This window comes from Hibiscus syriacus, unplaced genomic scaffold (assembly GCF_006381635.1).
Source record: "Hibiscus syriacus cultivar Baekdansim isolate YM2019G1 unplaced genomic scaffold, ASM638163v2 tig00017404_pilon, whole genome shotgun sequence".
In the NCBI taxonomy this organism is placed as follows: domain Eukaryota; kingdom Viridiplantae; phylum Streptophyta; class Magnoliopsida; order Malvales; family Malvaceae; genus Hibiscus; species Hibiscus syriacus.
In genome coordinates this window covers 111,018-126,396 of record NW_024062406.1, presented here as the reverse complement: position 1 = coordinate 126,396, position 15,379 = coordinate 111,018, and the positions used below count along the sequence as shown (strand labels likewise).

The window sequence follows — 15,379 nt, the reverse complement described above, 5'->3', positions numbered from 1 at the left end:
CAAACAATTTCTGGGTTTTAACCTTGATGCATCGATGCACTATGAATGTGCATCGGTGCACTCTGCCCAGAATCCTCTTTTTGAACCTGAAAGTTCATTCATTTGGATTAAATCCTTCATGTTTAATCCCCTTTTTCATTCTTAACTCTAGTACACATCCTTAAACCAATTTATACTCATTTATTTCATCTTAAACCTTCAAATCCTATCATTCATATGTAATTCAAGAATTACATTAATAAATCAACATGTTTGAATTCCGTTTTTAACACTTCGTATATCTTAACTAGATTGATGACAAGTCAAATATAACTTTCAATTCTAGTTATAAACTCTATTCCAAGATTTCATTTAAGAACTTCAAATCTTAAATCTCTCCTAACTCAATCATCCTTTGATGTTAAGATAACTTAAGCTTAGTTATCATCTAATAATCAAAACCCAATATTAAATTTAACAAGAAACTCAATAATCAGAAATCTTACCTTTGCTTTGGTTCACACGTACAAGGAAGAAAGAAGAAGAAGATAACTCTGGAAGGCTTTGGTGTTCTCTTCTTTTCATCCCACTTGTACTCATATATATCCTTATCCATTCTTTAATTAATTTTCCTTGCAAATGACTCTTTTGCCCTTCCATTCATTCTTCCTTTCAATTCAATCCTACACAATCATTTACATATAAATCTTTATACTATTCATTCATTCTATTTTAATCACCAAAATATAAAACTTTCCAATTTAGTCACTAACCCGGTATTGAGGATGTTACAATAATGGCGTAGCAGAGCGCATTAACAGAACTCTGAATGAACGTGCCAGAAGCATGAGGATACATGCCGGTTTGCCCAAATTTCTATGAGCTAAAGCTATCAACACTGCAACTTACTTGATCAACCGTGGGCCCTTAGTTCCTTTGGATGGCAGAATACCAGAGGAAGTTTGGAGCAAGAAAGAAATAAACCTCACACTTAAAAGTGTTTGGTTGTATTTCTTATGTACACATAGACTCTGCTGAAAGAAGTAAACTTGATGCTAAGTCCAAGAAATGTGCCTTTGTTGGTTATGGCGGTGATGAGTTCGGTTACCGGTTTTGGGACTACAAAAATCGGAAGATCATCAGAAGAAGAGATGTCATTTTTAATGAGAATGTGATGTAAAAAGACATGTCAACCATAGAATGAAGTAGCTCCAATACTGAAGCTGAAACAAAGGAATTTGTTGAGTTCGAGGAGATTTCTAGAAATGATGTTCAGATTAGTCCTGAAGCAGTTCAAGAAGAACCAGTCACACCAGAACTGAGATGCTCATCCAGAATTTCTAAACCAACCCAACGGTATTCTCATTCTTTGCACTACTTGTTGCTGACTGACAATGGTGAACCAGAGTGCTATGATGAAGCAATGCAAGTGGAGGATTCAGTCAAGTGGGAGTCTTCCATGAAAGATGAGATGGACTCGCTTATGTCAAATCAGACATGAGAATTAACTAAATTACCACCAGGCAAGAAAGCGCTCCACAACAAGTGGATTTACAGGATCAAAGAAGAACACGATGGGAGCAAACGCTACAAAGCAAGACTGGTTGTCAAAGGTTTTCAGCAAAAGGAAGGTATTGACTACAATGAAATTTTCTCTCCAGTTGTAAAACTGTCTACAATCAGACTGGTGTTGAAAATTGTAGCTGCAGAAATTTTACATCTTGAGCAGTTAGATGTAAAAACAGCTTTCCTTCATGGTGATTTGGAGGAAGAAATCTATATGAGGCAGCCAGAAGGCTTCATAGAGGCAGGAAACAAAAAAACGTGGTATGCAAGTTAAAGAAGAGCTTGTATGGTTTAAAACAAGCTCTTAGACAATGGTACAAGAAGTTCGATAGCTTCATGGGTAGCAATGGTTTTACCAGATGCCAAACAGATCATTATTGCTACATCAAGAGGTTCAACAATAGTTTCATTATTTTATTGTTGTACGTTGATGACATGCTCATTGCATGCTCAGACATGCAAGAGATTATAAAATTGTCGAAGCAGTTTGCTATGAAGGATCTGGGCGCTGCAAAGTAGATTCTTGGGATGAGGATCAAGAGAGACACAAAGTCGGGGACTTTGATATTATCACAGGCTGAGTACATCAACAAAGTACTCTCTATGTTCAACATGCAAGATGCTAAACCAGTAAGTACACCTTTAGGTGTTTATTTCAGACTCTCTAAAGAACAGTCACCAAAGACGGAGGAAGAACGTGCACACATGGTGAAGGTGCCGTATGCCTCAGCAATTGGAAGTCTGATGTATGTCATGGTTTGTACCAGACCAGATATTGCTCAAGCAGTGGGAGTTGTTAGCAGGTACATGAATAATCCGGGCAAGGTACACTGGGAAGCAGTCAAATGGATCCTTAGATATCTACGGGGTACCACAAACAAAGTACTTTGTTTCAAAGGTGGAGATATGATACTGGCATGCTATGTAGATTCTGACTTAGCCGGAAATGTTGACATCAGAATGAGCACTACAGGGTATGTCTATAATCTAGGAGGAACCGCAGTGAGTTGGGTTTCTCAACTACAGAAGATAGTTTCTTTCTCCACAACTGAAGCAGAATATGTCGCTGTTACGGAAGCCAGCAAGGAGATGGTTTGGCTCCAAAGTTTCTTGGAAGAGTTAGGCAAGAAACAAGAAAACAATATCTTGTATTGCGACAGTCAAAGTGCTATACATCTAGTAAAGAATCAGTCTTTTCATTCCAGGACAAAGCACATACAATTGCGATATCATTTTATCCGGTCTCTTCTGGAAGATGGGATTTTGAAACTTGAAAAGATCAGCGGAGCTCAAAATCCGGAAGACATGTTGACAAAGACGGTGACTACAGACAAACTGAAGTTGTGTTCAATTTCAGTTGGCATGCTAGAGTAACAAAACTAGAAAAGCTGTTGTATTGATCGATGTGTGAAGATAAATTAAAATCAGTCTTCAAGTGGGAGATTGTTGAAAGTATTGTTAAAATGGTTTTCAAGTTTGGCAACCAACTTTGAAAAAAAAAAGTTTTCAAAGTTTGGCAACCAACTTTGAAAAAAAAAGTTTTCAAAGTTTGGTAAATGTTTCTTTGAAAATGGTTTTCAAAGTTTGGTAAATGTTTGTTGAAAAATGATAATAGGATAATCACAATTAATCCCTAGGCTTTAGGGTATTTACAAGATTAAGTCCTTAAGTTTAACTATAAATACCCTAGCTCATTTAGCTTCAAAACCATCCCAAAAAGCATTTCTTTCTCCCAATACTAGAGAGTTTTCTTATGAGTAGTGAGTGTTTTGTAAACACCTGTAAATTTTCTCTTTTAATAAAAGATCTGCAACAGTCCGAAGACGTAAACAAATTAGCTGAACTTTGTTATCAATTTTTGGTATTATTTTTTCCGTTTTTATTTCGCATTCTCACTAATCTGATTATAAGAAAATTACTCGTACTCGATTTATTTCCCATCATGAGTGAGTTGGCAAGTCATTTAAAAGCAAATAAAGGGGACAAAGCCATCTCCTACTCCTAGTAAGTCTTGAGCAGAGAGAAATCTCATTATTGTTCATCTGCTGCTTTTATCAATTTGTTCTCCAAGCAAGGCAGCCGTTGTTAATCAACACCAGCATCAAGTAAGTACTCTCTCTTTCATCAAACCCTTGTTTTTGCCTTGATATCATCACTTCTGTTCATCAACATCAAACCCTTCATATAGTCTCTTAACCTACTTCTGCAAATACTTGTTGTAGTCGTAGATTCTGTTTACATAATGTTTTTAAGCTCTTATTATCTTCCCGTATTTAAGTTTGATAAAATACACGAAAAAAGATAAGCTCTCGGAAATCCAAGGATCTACGCTTCAAGCATAAGATTTGCCTCCATGATTTTCGCATTTTCCTTCCTCTGCTTTGTCACATTGAAAACAAGGTTGCATTGATTTCACAAACTTGTTTTTATTAAGACTTCAAGGATAACAAGGATCCATGGCTAGTGAGGCACCCAGCTGGGCTGATCAATGGCGTGCTGGAGGAATTGTAGTCATGGAAGATGAGGACACTACAGCCAAGAAAGAGGACACGAAGAAACCCAGAGTAAATGGAAGCTTTAAGGCAGCAGCTTTGAAGGGAGCCAAGCAAGTCAAGCATGGGGTATCCAAGGGATTAACATGGGTCAAGAGTAAATTCCAGAAAAAGGAATTCCAGTAGAACAGAATTTAGTTAAAATTTGTAATTGCCAAGCCTTCGAAATTTGATGAATTCCTTTATGAGGGACTTGTGTTCTCCAATTTAATGGAAACTTTAAAAGCATAAAAATAGTATCATTGAGCGCCATTTCAATGGCTACACCAAACCAGTCCCTGGTATTGAAAATGACTGAATACCATTCATGGGGGATGGAAGAATCATATAAAACAAATGACTTGTCTCCTAAAATTTCATAATTGAGAATAAAAAATTAGGAAGTTGAGACAGTTATAAAACTGTCATTGTCAAGAACAAAGCATTGGCCTACTGAGAATTTACACCAAATGTGTGCTCTCCACTGTAAGTCAAATAAAGAAAACCATCTTCATCCTTGTTTTCCTCATAAATTGCAGACATCAAGGCAGCTGTAACCAAATTAAAAAAAAAAACATATAAGCCTCACAACTGTGATAGTTTATAACACTTGAAGCAAATATATCATCGCTCACCAGTAGAAGGGAGAGTGTTATTCACAAAGACAAATATAGCTTTCTCAGCACTGAGCTTGATCCTTTTACGGACAACATGAACAAATTGGCCCACGGTCAAATCAGCAGGAACAAGATACCTGAAGCCACAATCAAAGGTTATCCGGGGGCATGTTTGGCAAATAGCAGACTGAATAAACTCGAAGGGAAAATGCAACTAACTTCTTTTGATCAAGATCAGGAACGTCGCTCTTTACAGCCTTCTCAACAATAATCTGCATGGTTTCCCATAAGCAAAGATGAATATTAAAAGAACAATGCAGGATAAAAAATGTTAAAAAGAAACGAAGATAGTAGCAAAAACATTCTTACGGTAAATCTGTCGGTGAGGATTCATGAGAGAAGATAGAAGCACGGGGACCAAAGATGGATCACGAAAATCCTATAAGTACTACGGTAAGGATTCTAGGAAAATGGGGAGAAATGAAAAGATAGTAACAGAGTATAGGACCTAGGGTTTTTCTAGTGGGGAGGACAAAGTAAGGAGAGATAGATGGCTTTTTTACCCCACTGACACCGTTTATTTTTATTTTTATTTTTCTAACACCGTTCGACCAATATTTCCAAAACTAGCACCCTTTCTGCTGAGTTGGCAAAGGCGCGTCTCCGGGGACGCGCTTTACCCGTGTTTTCGCTGAGTTGGATGCCACGTATGAAAGGCGCGTCCCCGGGGACGCGCCTTTGCCATATCAGCAGACACGTGTGGAAGGCGCATCCCCGGGGACGTGCCTTCCATTAAATGTCATAAATGCCCCCATCCGTTTTTCCTAACTACCCCTCCTCCTCCCCTATATAAACCCCCTCAACCCTCACTCATTCTTCACACCAAAATCATCTTCTTCTCTCTTATATAACTCAAATTCTCCAACTATTTGAGTTTTAAATTTGTTATTAGTGGTAAGAAATTTATTTTATGTTAGTATTTTTTAAATAGTTATTATTTTTTATATTAATATATTTATGTAAATATTATTTTTTTATTAAAATAATATTTATATAATTATTATTTATTTAGAATTATTAATTTTTTGCTAATTATATTGTTTTGTCTACAGTTATAATGGAAAACGAAATGCTGTTGCGATTGGATATTGATCATATCTCCAGACATTTTAGCGATATGGTAATATTTTTTATAATTAATGTTAATATTTAAATTTATTTTTATTTTAAAGTTATTATGAATTTATATTAATTTTTACTTTTTATATATATATTATTTAGGATGCTGATCGTATTTTAGAAACTTTTATTAAAAATCCACGTATACCGACACCGGAACGTATTTTGCCATATTTGGCTTCTGCTGGGTTCGGGTATATTGCAACAATTATAGGCGGTTGCAAACTCGAACCTGTCCTAATTTCTGCACTGATTGAGAGGTGGAGGCCCGAGACACACACTTTTCACCTTCCATGTGGAGAGGCAACAATTACATTGGAGGATGTCTCTATGCATCTGGGGCTTCCCGTCGACGGAAATATGATGTGTGGTATGGCGGATGGTGATTGGCAATCAATGTGCATTGATTATCTTGGAGCTGCTCCGCCAGAGTTTAATGGAGGTAGAATAGCTTTATCTTGGTTGAAAGCTAATTTTGAGGTTTTAAATGAAAATGCTTCAGAGGATCAAGCAAAGGCATGTGCTCGGGCATATATTCTACGAATAATTGGAGGAATATTGATGCCCGACAAATCTCGCAACCAGGTGCATTGTATGTGGTTGCGGCATCTGATCGATTTTGATGAAGCTGGAAGATATAGTTGGGGTGCTGCAGTTTTGGCATTTCTCTTTAGAGAAATGTGTCGGGCGACGAATTATAAGAAAACTGCTATCGGTGGATGTCTTCTGCTTCTATAATCATGGGCGTGGTTCCGCATGCCTTTCTTATGCCCGATCGTGAATGAACCATACGTATTCCCCTTATTGTTGAGGTAATTTTCGAACTAAATTTTGATTTAAATATTTTCAATTAAATAGGGTGATATTTAGTTTATATTATATTTCATAGGTGGTCGATGAAAAGAAAGGACCATAAAAGTATACCTACTGTTTTAGAGGAAATTCGTTTACTTATTGATACGAAAGCTGGGTCTGAGGTATGTTTTTAAATTTGTTTAATTATTAATATTTTAATTTAAAATGTTAGATATAATTAGAATATTTTATTTATTTGAATTGTATATTTATATTTCAATTTCAGTGGATACCTTATGCGAGCGATGAAGTGAAAGCTTGCATCCCACCCCACCTTAGAGGGTCATTAGAGGTATGGATATCGGTTATACCTCTTATATGTTATGCTATTATTGAGTGGCATCCAGTTGATCGCGTGCTCCGTCAGTATGGTTGTACGCAATATATTCCTGGAGCTCCTAGAAATTTAGACGACGTGCATAACATAGATAGACGGGGAAAGAAAGATGTTAACTGGGTGGTGAGACACAGAGATTGGATTGCGCTTTGGGAGAACCGATATACACTGTTGGCCCCTCGACAATATTACGCTGAAACTGGTCATATGGTTACGGATAACTATATGGACTGGTTTAATGAAAATGGGAAGCCGTTTCTACTTTCGGCGGAAGCACGAGGGGTTAACATTCCTAATGACTTAGGTTACGGAAAATACAAGAAGAACGATGAACGTCAGTTAGTCGTGCGGATGGGTATGTTACTTTTTCCCAATTTTTCTATCAATTTCTTATTACTTATTTATACTTCATATTAACTATTACATATTCCTAATGACTTAGGTTACGAACTCTTACCTCAAAGGTTTGAGTCGATGCTACAAGAGCTGTTTGGCAAAAATAAGAAGGGGTGCGAGTACATTATGGACATCAGCAAAGAAATGTGGACAAATGCATATGACGGGGGGTATCGCTATGGTCATATGACAACAAACTTGGCTGAAGCAATAAATTCAACCTTAAAGGGGGCGCGTCATTTACCAGTCACGGCGTTGGTCAAAACGACTTATTTTCGTTTGGGTCAACTCTTTGCAAAACTCGGTGGACAAGCTCTTACTTGGATGCAAAACGGACATATTTACCACCCAAGACTAATAGTCGATTTACAGAAAAAAATGGCTACATCAAATGGGATGTTAGTTACAAATTTTTCTCGCACCCGTGAATTGTTTCGTGTAACCGAAATGCCACGTCCGCTGCAAGGGATTGAAGCTAACTCTTTCAGAGTTAATCTGCAAGAGAGGTGGTGCGATTGTGGTTTCTTTCAAGCACTCAAATATCCATGCTCTCATGTCATTGCTGCTTGCTCACATTCGCATTTGGACTACAAAAATTATGTTGATCCTGTATACCAACTTTCACAAGTTTTCAAGGTATATGAATTTGAGTTTCCGCCCATAGGAAACGAAAGAGACCCAAATGAGATTCAAACTTGGCTTACAATTGTCCCAGATCCATTGCTATTGAGGGACTCAGGTCGTCCAAAATCTACTAGAATACATTGTGATATGGATATTCGGGAGAAGTCAACAGAACAAAAACGATGTGGGCATTGTAGAAACATCGGGCACAATAGAAAAAAATGTCCAGCTCTGTTATCATCATATAACCGTTAACTCTTATGTAATTAAAGTTTTTAAATGAATGTTTTTATTTCTAATAATTTAATGTTATTGCATTTATATAATTTGTCAATGTATGTACACCTAAATAATTTTTTTTAACTTTTAAATACATAAATATATTTAATATATTTATTTAATATAATATTTAATATTATTAGTTATAATTTTTTTTAAAATATAATAATAATTCCACCTTCTAAGTAGAGAAAAATATTAAATTAAACAAATTAAAAGTTATTAAAAAATTTATGTATACGATGACACATTTCATGTTCTGATTGGAGGATTAAATTTATTAAATTAAATTTTCAATAAGACTAATTTATAAAATATGTAAGTCTTGAAGATTAAATATGTAATTATACTAATTTATTAACTTATGCATCAATATTTTCGTTAAATATTGATATGAGATGACTAGATTGATAACATTTAAATAATTAACTGATAAAATTAATAGATCGATAATCAAAATCAAAAATACTCGAAACTTGATAATTCTTACATTATAATCGAAACATTTTACATAATATATTATTAATTTATAATAATAATAAAAATAAACTATTTATTATAAAACAAAATACGTGTCTGCTGAGTTGGCAAAGGCGCGTCCCCGGGGACGCGCCTTTCACACGTGGCATCCAACTCAACGAAAAAATCGGGTAAAGCGCGCTCCCGGGGACGCGCCTTTGCCAACTCAGCAGAAAGGGTGCTAGTTTTGGAAATATTGGTGGAACGGTGTTAGAAAAGTAAAAATAAAAACAAACGGTGTGGGTAAAAAAGCCGAGATAGATACGACTATGTTGCAGTGATAGATAGATAGATAGATAGCACATTTGCGGAGTTTGCACGTGAAAATAGTTAGCAAAAGTGGGGCTGTATTCTTTTCTTTTTGCTGTAAAAGGTGAGGGAGAGATGCAGACATCAATTCACATGAGAGAGACAGATCATTGAGGGGATTGTAGATGGATACAGGTTTCCTTTTGGTAGGACTTGTTGGGGATGCATAACAAGTCTACTATTTGGCTTATTATCTTGTACTATTGCAGTTTGCCTCTCCTTTCGATAGGTTAGGATTCCCCCCAACTTGTTTTAGCTAATTTCCCAGCTATTTCTCAATTTTTGGTAAAAACAGAAATGCAACAACTCCACTAATTCCATTGTTTCATAATTCAACAAGTAATTATTTATTAGCAAAATAATTACTGCATTTTTGCATGGGATACTGTAAGTGGTGGTAGCCAACTCAATGCATCAGATGGAATTGGAAAACAGAAGCTTAGTTATATCTTAGATATGGTATTAGTGCTTTATATATTCATAATCGTCCCTCAGTTCTTTGATACATTTATTTATTGATGTAAGTTATTGTACAACTTCTTAAACCATTATTGACTATGGTGAAGATATTAGAGTTATCCATACATTTTACATTAAGAGATAACTAGAACGACATAGTACTGCCATTTCTCATCTTTTTCATCAACCGACATGGACTTGGGAAGAATACAAGGGAGATGTCCGATGATATAAACGTGTAATTAAATTGATTTTATTGAGTAGGAAGCAGCAATACGCTGTTCACAAAGATTAGTTATATAGATCTCATCACCATGGTAGAAAACTTGTTAATCCAGCCCAACGCCATTCAAAGAATGAGGTTGAGGCAGCTGTGTTGAGGTAGGTATCCTAAGAGGTAGAGGGGTACCCCAGAAGCAAAAAGCAAGGGGTATCTGTTATGTTTTTCTATGGTATCCTATACTGCTACACATTCTTTACACCTATGGATGCAAACATAAATGTGGGGAAAGGGGAGAAAATTATAGAAAGGTGACAAAAGCATCTCTGTGCTAGTTCTCTTCAAGTATATTGTTCCTCAGGAAGAAGTTTTTGTCGCTTGCATGAAGTTCGTGCTCCATAAAGCATTCTTGTCCTCACCACAACGTTCATGAACCTCCGTAATCCTCTCCACGGACTTACAAATACCACTGCACCTCCAGTCGAATGAAGCAACACAGATATTACCAGCTTGAGCTTTCCATTCACAATCTGTTTTTAAAATGTTTAAAGTTAATTCTTCAATGCTACTTGAGCTATATGCCTCCGATTGAATGTGACACAAACACAATAATACAATATGCCAATATCTGGCCTCGGATAGGTTCATGCCAATATTAACCAGAGGTTGGAATATCGACATCACAGATCACATTTATTAGCTCAGAGTTCACTCATCATACTTCTCATTTATGGTATATTTGGCCAAAACTTCATTTTTTATACTAAAACAGGTATCCAAGATGGCAAAAAAAAAACTATCCAGAAAGAAAAGCAAAGCTCCCATACCTGGGGGAGTACCACAGCAGAGTCTCCTATCATCCACATGCTCTACATCTAAACCAATAAACCAAGCTCCCAACGAAACATCTTCATTAGCATATTTATGCAGTACATTCCTGAGATGTAGCATAGCTATTATCGCAGGAGGCAATAACAAAGGTTTGAAACTTACTGAAGTATCTGAAATTAGAGCTTTGAATTTAACATGTGCAAGCTTATAATATACACGATGGCCTGTAACATGCAACTCGAACTAAAGCCTCTTTGTTCTAGTTGCTAGTTCAATAACTGGATAGACCAGCTTCCAGTTAGATGAACCACAGCATTAACTCATCGATGATAACAGGCTTGAAACCAAAACAATGAGAAAAGACGTGTAGGAACTCACTGATTTATCAATATGTAAGTGGCCAAATCTTTCGATATAGCATACAGTTGTCCCGTAGCATGTCGGAAATATTTGTTTCCAACCTCGCCAAATTTCCAGTACTCGGGTTCATGGTATTTCACTCCCCTATTAAATAAAGATCATACATAAGACAACCAGATAATTCGGATATTTTCAACATCTTAAATATAAACTAATCCGGAAAGCACAGAAACTCGGCTTACTTTCGAGCAAGAACAGGACCAGACTTCATGCAGCCAATATAAATTCGGGGTTTCTTTCTATGTCCAGCTAAAGTCATACCAAGTGTTGCTGCAACCAAACAAACTCATTTATGATGGAGTGGAATAAATTTATTAAAAAATGTAGCAATGCAATTAATCATAGATCTATAACTTTGATGCGAAAAATCGTCGTAACTTATTTTGAAGTACGAGGAAAAGGTTTCATTTCCTTTAGATATTTCTTGGTATGGTGTACAACCTTTTCCCCTTCATTAATAATAACTATGATCATCATATTTCCTCAAAAAAAGTCTCTAGGCACTCAAAATAAAACTTGGATTATAACCTTGTTGAGTTGTTTCATTCTAGTTAAAAAATTAAGACATTTATAAAAGGAATTATACTGTATGTGCAAAGATTTGTAAACATGCAAAATGGAAGAACAAACTTTTATTTTACCTAGATTCACATGAACATCATCATCGACTTTGATGTAAAATTCTGCATCCCACAGGGAAACAGCAGTGGCAAAATAAGTTTTTGTCTTGGCCGACAACTCCAGGTAGCCTTCAACATGTTGCTATTTTTTTATGAACAAACAGAAATAAAGGCTGTTTAAATATTTTTCTATGGTCTATTGACACTTACAAAAACATTAGACTACTCGATCTAAGTCAACACTAATGACAACAGAAAGACGGGCAGACGAGAAGCATTACCAATCTCAAAAGGTCTCCATGCACCTTTTCCTCAGCTTCAATGGCTTTGTCAAGAATGCCACCTGATGTTGAACTGCAGAAAAGGCCAGCCCATTAATTCAGATTTCTACCCCCTCATATAGGTCATATAGTTTATCAAGACATGCGACTTCTTTGCAAATTTTCTACAGATAAAACAAATACACTCAGAAGCTAAAAGCTTTTACATGCAGTTACTGGAGAAATTACAGTCAATGGTCAAAAAGTATTTCATAAGGAACTGATAGGTACAGGCAGAATGGTTGAAAATTACCTGTGGCCTATAACAAACCGTATGATGATGCCTTTTTCTTCCTCTAATTTTTTGCGCTTCTCAGCTGGGAAATTTATACAATAAGAATTGATTTATAATACATCAACAGTAAGATCATAAAAAAACAAAAAATAGCCATATGAAAACAGTTATGCACCTTGAGGCATCCAAGTAGCACGTACTGAATCTCTTCGCTTACGACTACTAAAAGCTGTATTGATTCCTATAACCATAAAATATTTTCCTTTTAAAGTCGATTCAATATTCTTCACGCCATCAGATATCATAGGGTCTTTTATAATTGTCTCACGTTCTGCCCTAGCAGCCATCAATTTGATCTCCAAATCTGAAATGGCTTTATCCACGGTCCTGCATTTCGTATACAGCAAATAAGATATGAATATGAGGCCAGAATAGGGTACAATACCTCAAATCCAGATATAACAAACATCATCTTGGCTTACTCAATAGAATGTTGGGACTCTGAAATGCCTCTAGAGCTATTGGCTTCATTCTTCAAAACCTTTTAAATTCGGGAAAAGGACAAGCATTTCAACAACCAGTCAGCATGATGAATAATCAAGAAACGATGTATGTTTGGCTAAACAGACGAGACAGGTTAAAGGCTAACACAAGACATTAGACTAAATATAACTACTCCACTAAAACATACGTGCTGAATGCTTGTTTCTTTCATAACAACTAGGCTCTTCAATGCTCAATCATATAGATAACTAGGACTGAACATATGCGGGACAAAAGAACTCACAATGTTCTGATTACAATCCACAAATTGTTTACCGTCGGCTCTGGAAGTCCACGTGACGGCATTCGCATCAGGTACAATCCACATCCTAATTCAGTGTATCATAATTAAAATGATTTGAATATACTATAAGCAAGACATGACAAAATCAAAATAGGGAAAAAATTATATCTTAAGACGTCTGAGTTTCCTTAAGCATTAACAAAAGAAGCTTAGCGGACAACAAAAAACCATACATCATGGTAAGCAATTCCTCCAAGTAGAGATATAGATATTAACCAACACCCTAACAAGAAATCAAGTAGTTTATTCACTGCAATAATATCCAATAAATAATTAATTAGAAAGTAAAAAAAAAATGATGCCAACACTACTCTTTTGATCTTTACGCCTTCCCTGTAGCATTATTCAAAGCTTTCTATGCAATTTAAAGGATAAGTCATAGCTACCAAGTACCAACTTCAGCACTTCACTAAACTTTCTCCTTGCAAGAGGGTAGTTGAGAAAATATTGTGCATTGAAATTAACCCAAATGTGTTCTACCCTAACCAGATCAAGAGCAATAGATAGGAAAATATGTATAGTTATAACCCACCAAAACCACGGTTCCTGGAAATGGTACGATCCAGATAATTTGCCGACAATAGTTAGCTCCACAATGATCTATAGTAAACAGTTTAACAAAGTCCAGACCAAAACTAAACTTGATCATTTGGATATTTCATCATTCACATTCAATCAATTTATCGCAGTTTCAAGTATGCTCGAGAAAGTACTTCCAAAAACTTCTTTCACGAGATCTATCAAAAACTCAAAATTTCATTGGTAGCAAATTCACCAAAATGCATCTTTTATTCAGCAAACCACAGAAAAGTAAATGCAAATTGGGAGCTAAAACCAGAACTCAAGAATGCCAAAAAAATACCTATTGGTGAAGAACATTCCTGCACAGAAGCTAGCAAGACAAAGCACGAGAGCCAAGTTCTTCGACAAGACCTGCTTTGAAGCAAACTCTCCTCTACTCTTCACATACATTTTAGTCCTAAAAGTCAATATCTTTCTCCCACGAAAAAATGCTAATTTATATACAACAATGGAAATTTGAAAGCAAAAAGAAAACCCAGAATCAGATTTAGAAAGGACAAGAGATCAACAGTTTAAAGGCCTAGTTTTTAATGACACACTCCGTTTCTCTCTCTCCCCCGACCTCAAAGAGTCAAGAGAGAGAGAACCGTGGGAAAAAGTAGACACACTAACTGCCCTCTTAATACTACTAAATTACAAAACCGTCCAGTTTAAGTGTTTAAAAGAACGGCCATTCCTTTTAATAACATCTGTTACATTAGAGGTCACAGTGAAAATAAACTGTAACACCAGCTGTTTTTTTAAATCACAGTAAGTTCTAATGTAACAGTTTACTTCTGTTAGGATTTTTTTTTATAAAAAATCAATATTTATTTTAATTAAAACATTTGCATACATGAACCCAACAGATGAATTTGGACTAAAGTGTATGGCTTTCCATTAAGGACCCTCAGGTAATCAGTGTGAAAACAAAAAGAACTAATCTCCAATTATAAACACTATATTGTCAAATCAACCCAAAGGCCAAAGAAGTTAATCATCAAAGACTTACCTCCAATGCTTTATTATGATGAATTAACAACTGTAAAGAACATGTTCAATACATGACCAGAGACAAAGCCTTATCCTTGATAAGGTTTAGAGTTGATTAATAACACGTTCAAGTTTCAACTCTTTCTAACAGGCGTAAAAAACTAATATATACTTTTTTAAAAAACTGGAGAGAACTATTTAGTTGGCGTTTGGTTGGATAGAATCTCTTGGAATTGAGGAAATTGAAATCCAATTCCATTATTTTTCCATGTTTGGTTCAAATTTTTCAAGGGAGTTAGAATCCCTCGTGGCTTCAACTTTCCATCAAAAGAGGAAAAGTGAATTCCATCCATTATTGGATGGAATTCAATTCCCTTGTTGGAGGGAATTGAAATTTGATCATACTACCCTCATCAATCTTTTGGAAACTTATTCATATATTGAATAAAAATATTTTTTTATTATTTTGGGTCGGGTCGGGTTTCTAATTCATATATTCGGGTCGGGTTGGGTTAAACTTTATTTTGGTCGGGTCGGGTAGGATTTTTTAAGTGTGATATTCGGGTCAGGTCGAGTTCGGATTTAGGGTGAAAAATACCTGACCCGAAAATATATATAATTTTACCTTATATATTTAGGAACAATTACAATAATACCCCTCTATATATATATTTTTTTTCAA

General features: G+C 35.8%; 2 protein-coding genes across 2 annotated transcripts; both read right to left on the bottom strand.

Moving 5' to 3' along the window:
• Positions 1 to 4,526: 4,526 nt before the first annotated feature.
• LOC120208736 (autophagy-related protein 8C-like) lies at positions 4,527 to 5,055 on the bottom strand. Its single transcript, XM_039207929.1, has 3 exons — positions 4,913 to 5,055; positions 4,712 to 4,830; positions 4,527 to 4,627 (listed from the first exon to the last, which is right to left on the bottom strand). Exons 1-3 carry the CDS (start codon positions 4,969 to 4,971, stop codon positions 4,527 to 4,529), a joined length of 279 nt encoding a protein of 92 aa, XP_039063860.1. The 5' UTR covers positions 4,972 to 5,055.
• A 4,978-nt stretch (positions 5,056 to 10,033) lies between these two features.
• On the bottom strand, positions 10,034 to 14,272 carry LOC120208750 (probable beta-1,3-galactosyltransferase 1). The gene is made up of 11 exons (XM_039207941.1): positions 14,006 to 14,272; positions 13,072 to 13,168; positions 12,779 to 12,828; positions 12,472 to 12,683; positions 12,315 to 12,378; positions 12,023 to 12,095; positions 11,763 to 11,883; positions 11,304 to 11,391; positions 11,080 to 11,205; positions 10,698 to 10,807; positions 10,034 to 10,400 (listed from the first exon to the last, which is right to left on the bottom strand). The coding sequence occupies exons 1-11, from the start codon at positions 14,113 to 14,115 to the stop codon at positions 10,228 to 10,230; spliced, it is 1,224 nt and encodes a 407-aa protein (XP_039063872.1). The 5' UTR covers positions 14,116 to 14,272; the 3' UTR covers positions 10,034 to 10,227.
• Positions 14,273 to 15,379: the final 1,107 nt, after the last annotated feature.

What these genes read in the sequence shown, in the direction of transcription:
- LOC120208750 (XM_039207941.1), bottom strand. Translation starts at nt 14,115, where the DNA reads ATGTATGTGAAGAGTAGAGGAGAGTTTGCTTCAAAGCAGGTCTTGTCG. An exon ending in ATGGAGACCTTTTGAGATTG is followed by an intron (nt 11,884 to 12,022) that starts GTAATGCTTCTC and finishes ATAAAAAAATAG; the next exon opens with CAACATGTTGAAGGCTACCT. An exon ending in CTGCTGTGGTACTCCCCCAG is followed by an intron (nt 10,401 to 10,697) that starts GTATGGGAGCTT and finishes TTTTAAAAACAG; the next exon opens with ATTGTGAATGGAAAGCTCAA.
- LOC120208736 (XM_039207929.1), bottom strand. Translation starts at nt 4,971, where the DNA reads ATGCAGATTATTGTTGAGAAGGCTGTAAAGAGCGACGTTCCTGATCTT. An exon ending in CCTGATCTTGATCAAAAGAA is followed by an intron (nt 4,831 to 4,912) that starts GTTAGTTGCATT and finishes TTGTGGCTTCAG; the next exon opens with GTATCTTGTTCCTGCTGATT. An exon ending in TAACACTCTCCCTTCTACTG is followed by an intron (nt 4,628 to 4,711) that starts GTGAGCGATGAT and finishes ATTTGGTTACAG; the next exon opens with CTGCCTTGATGTCTGCAATT.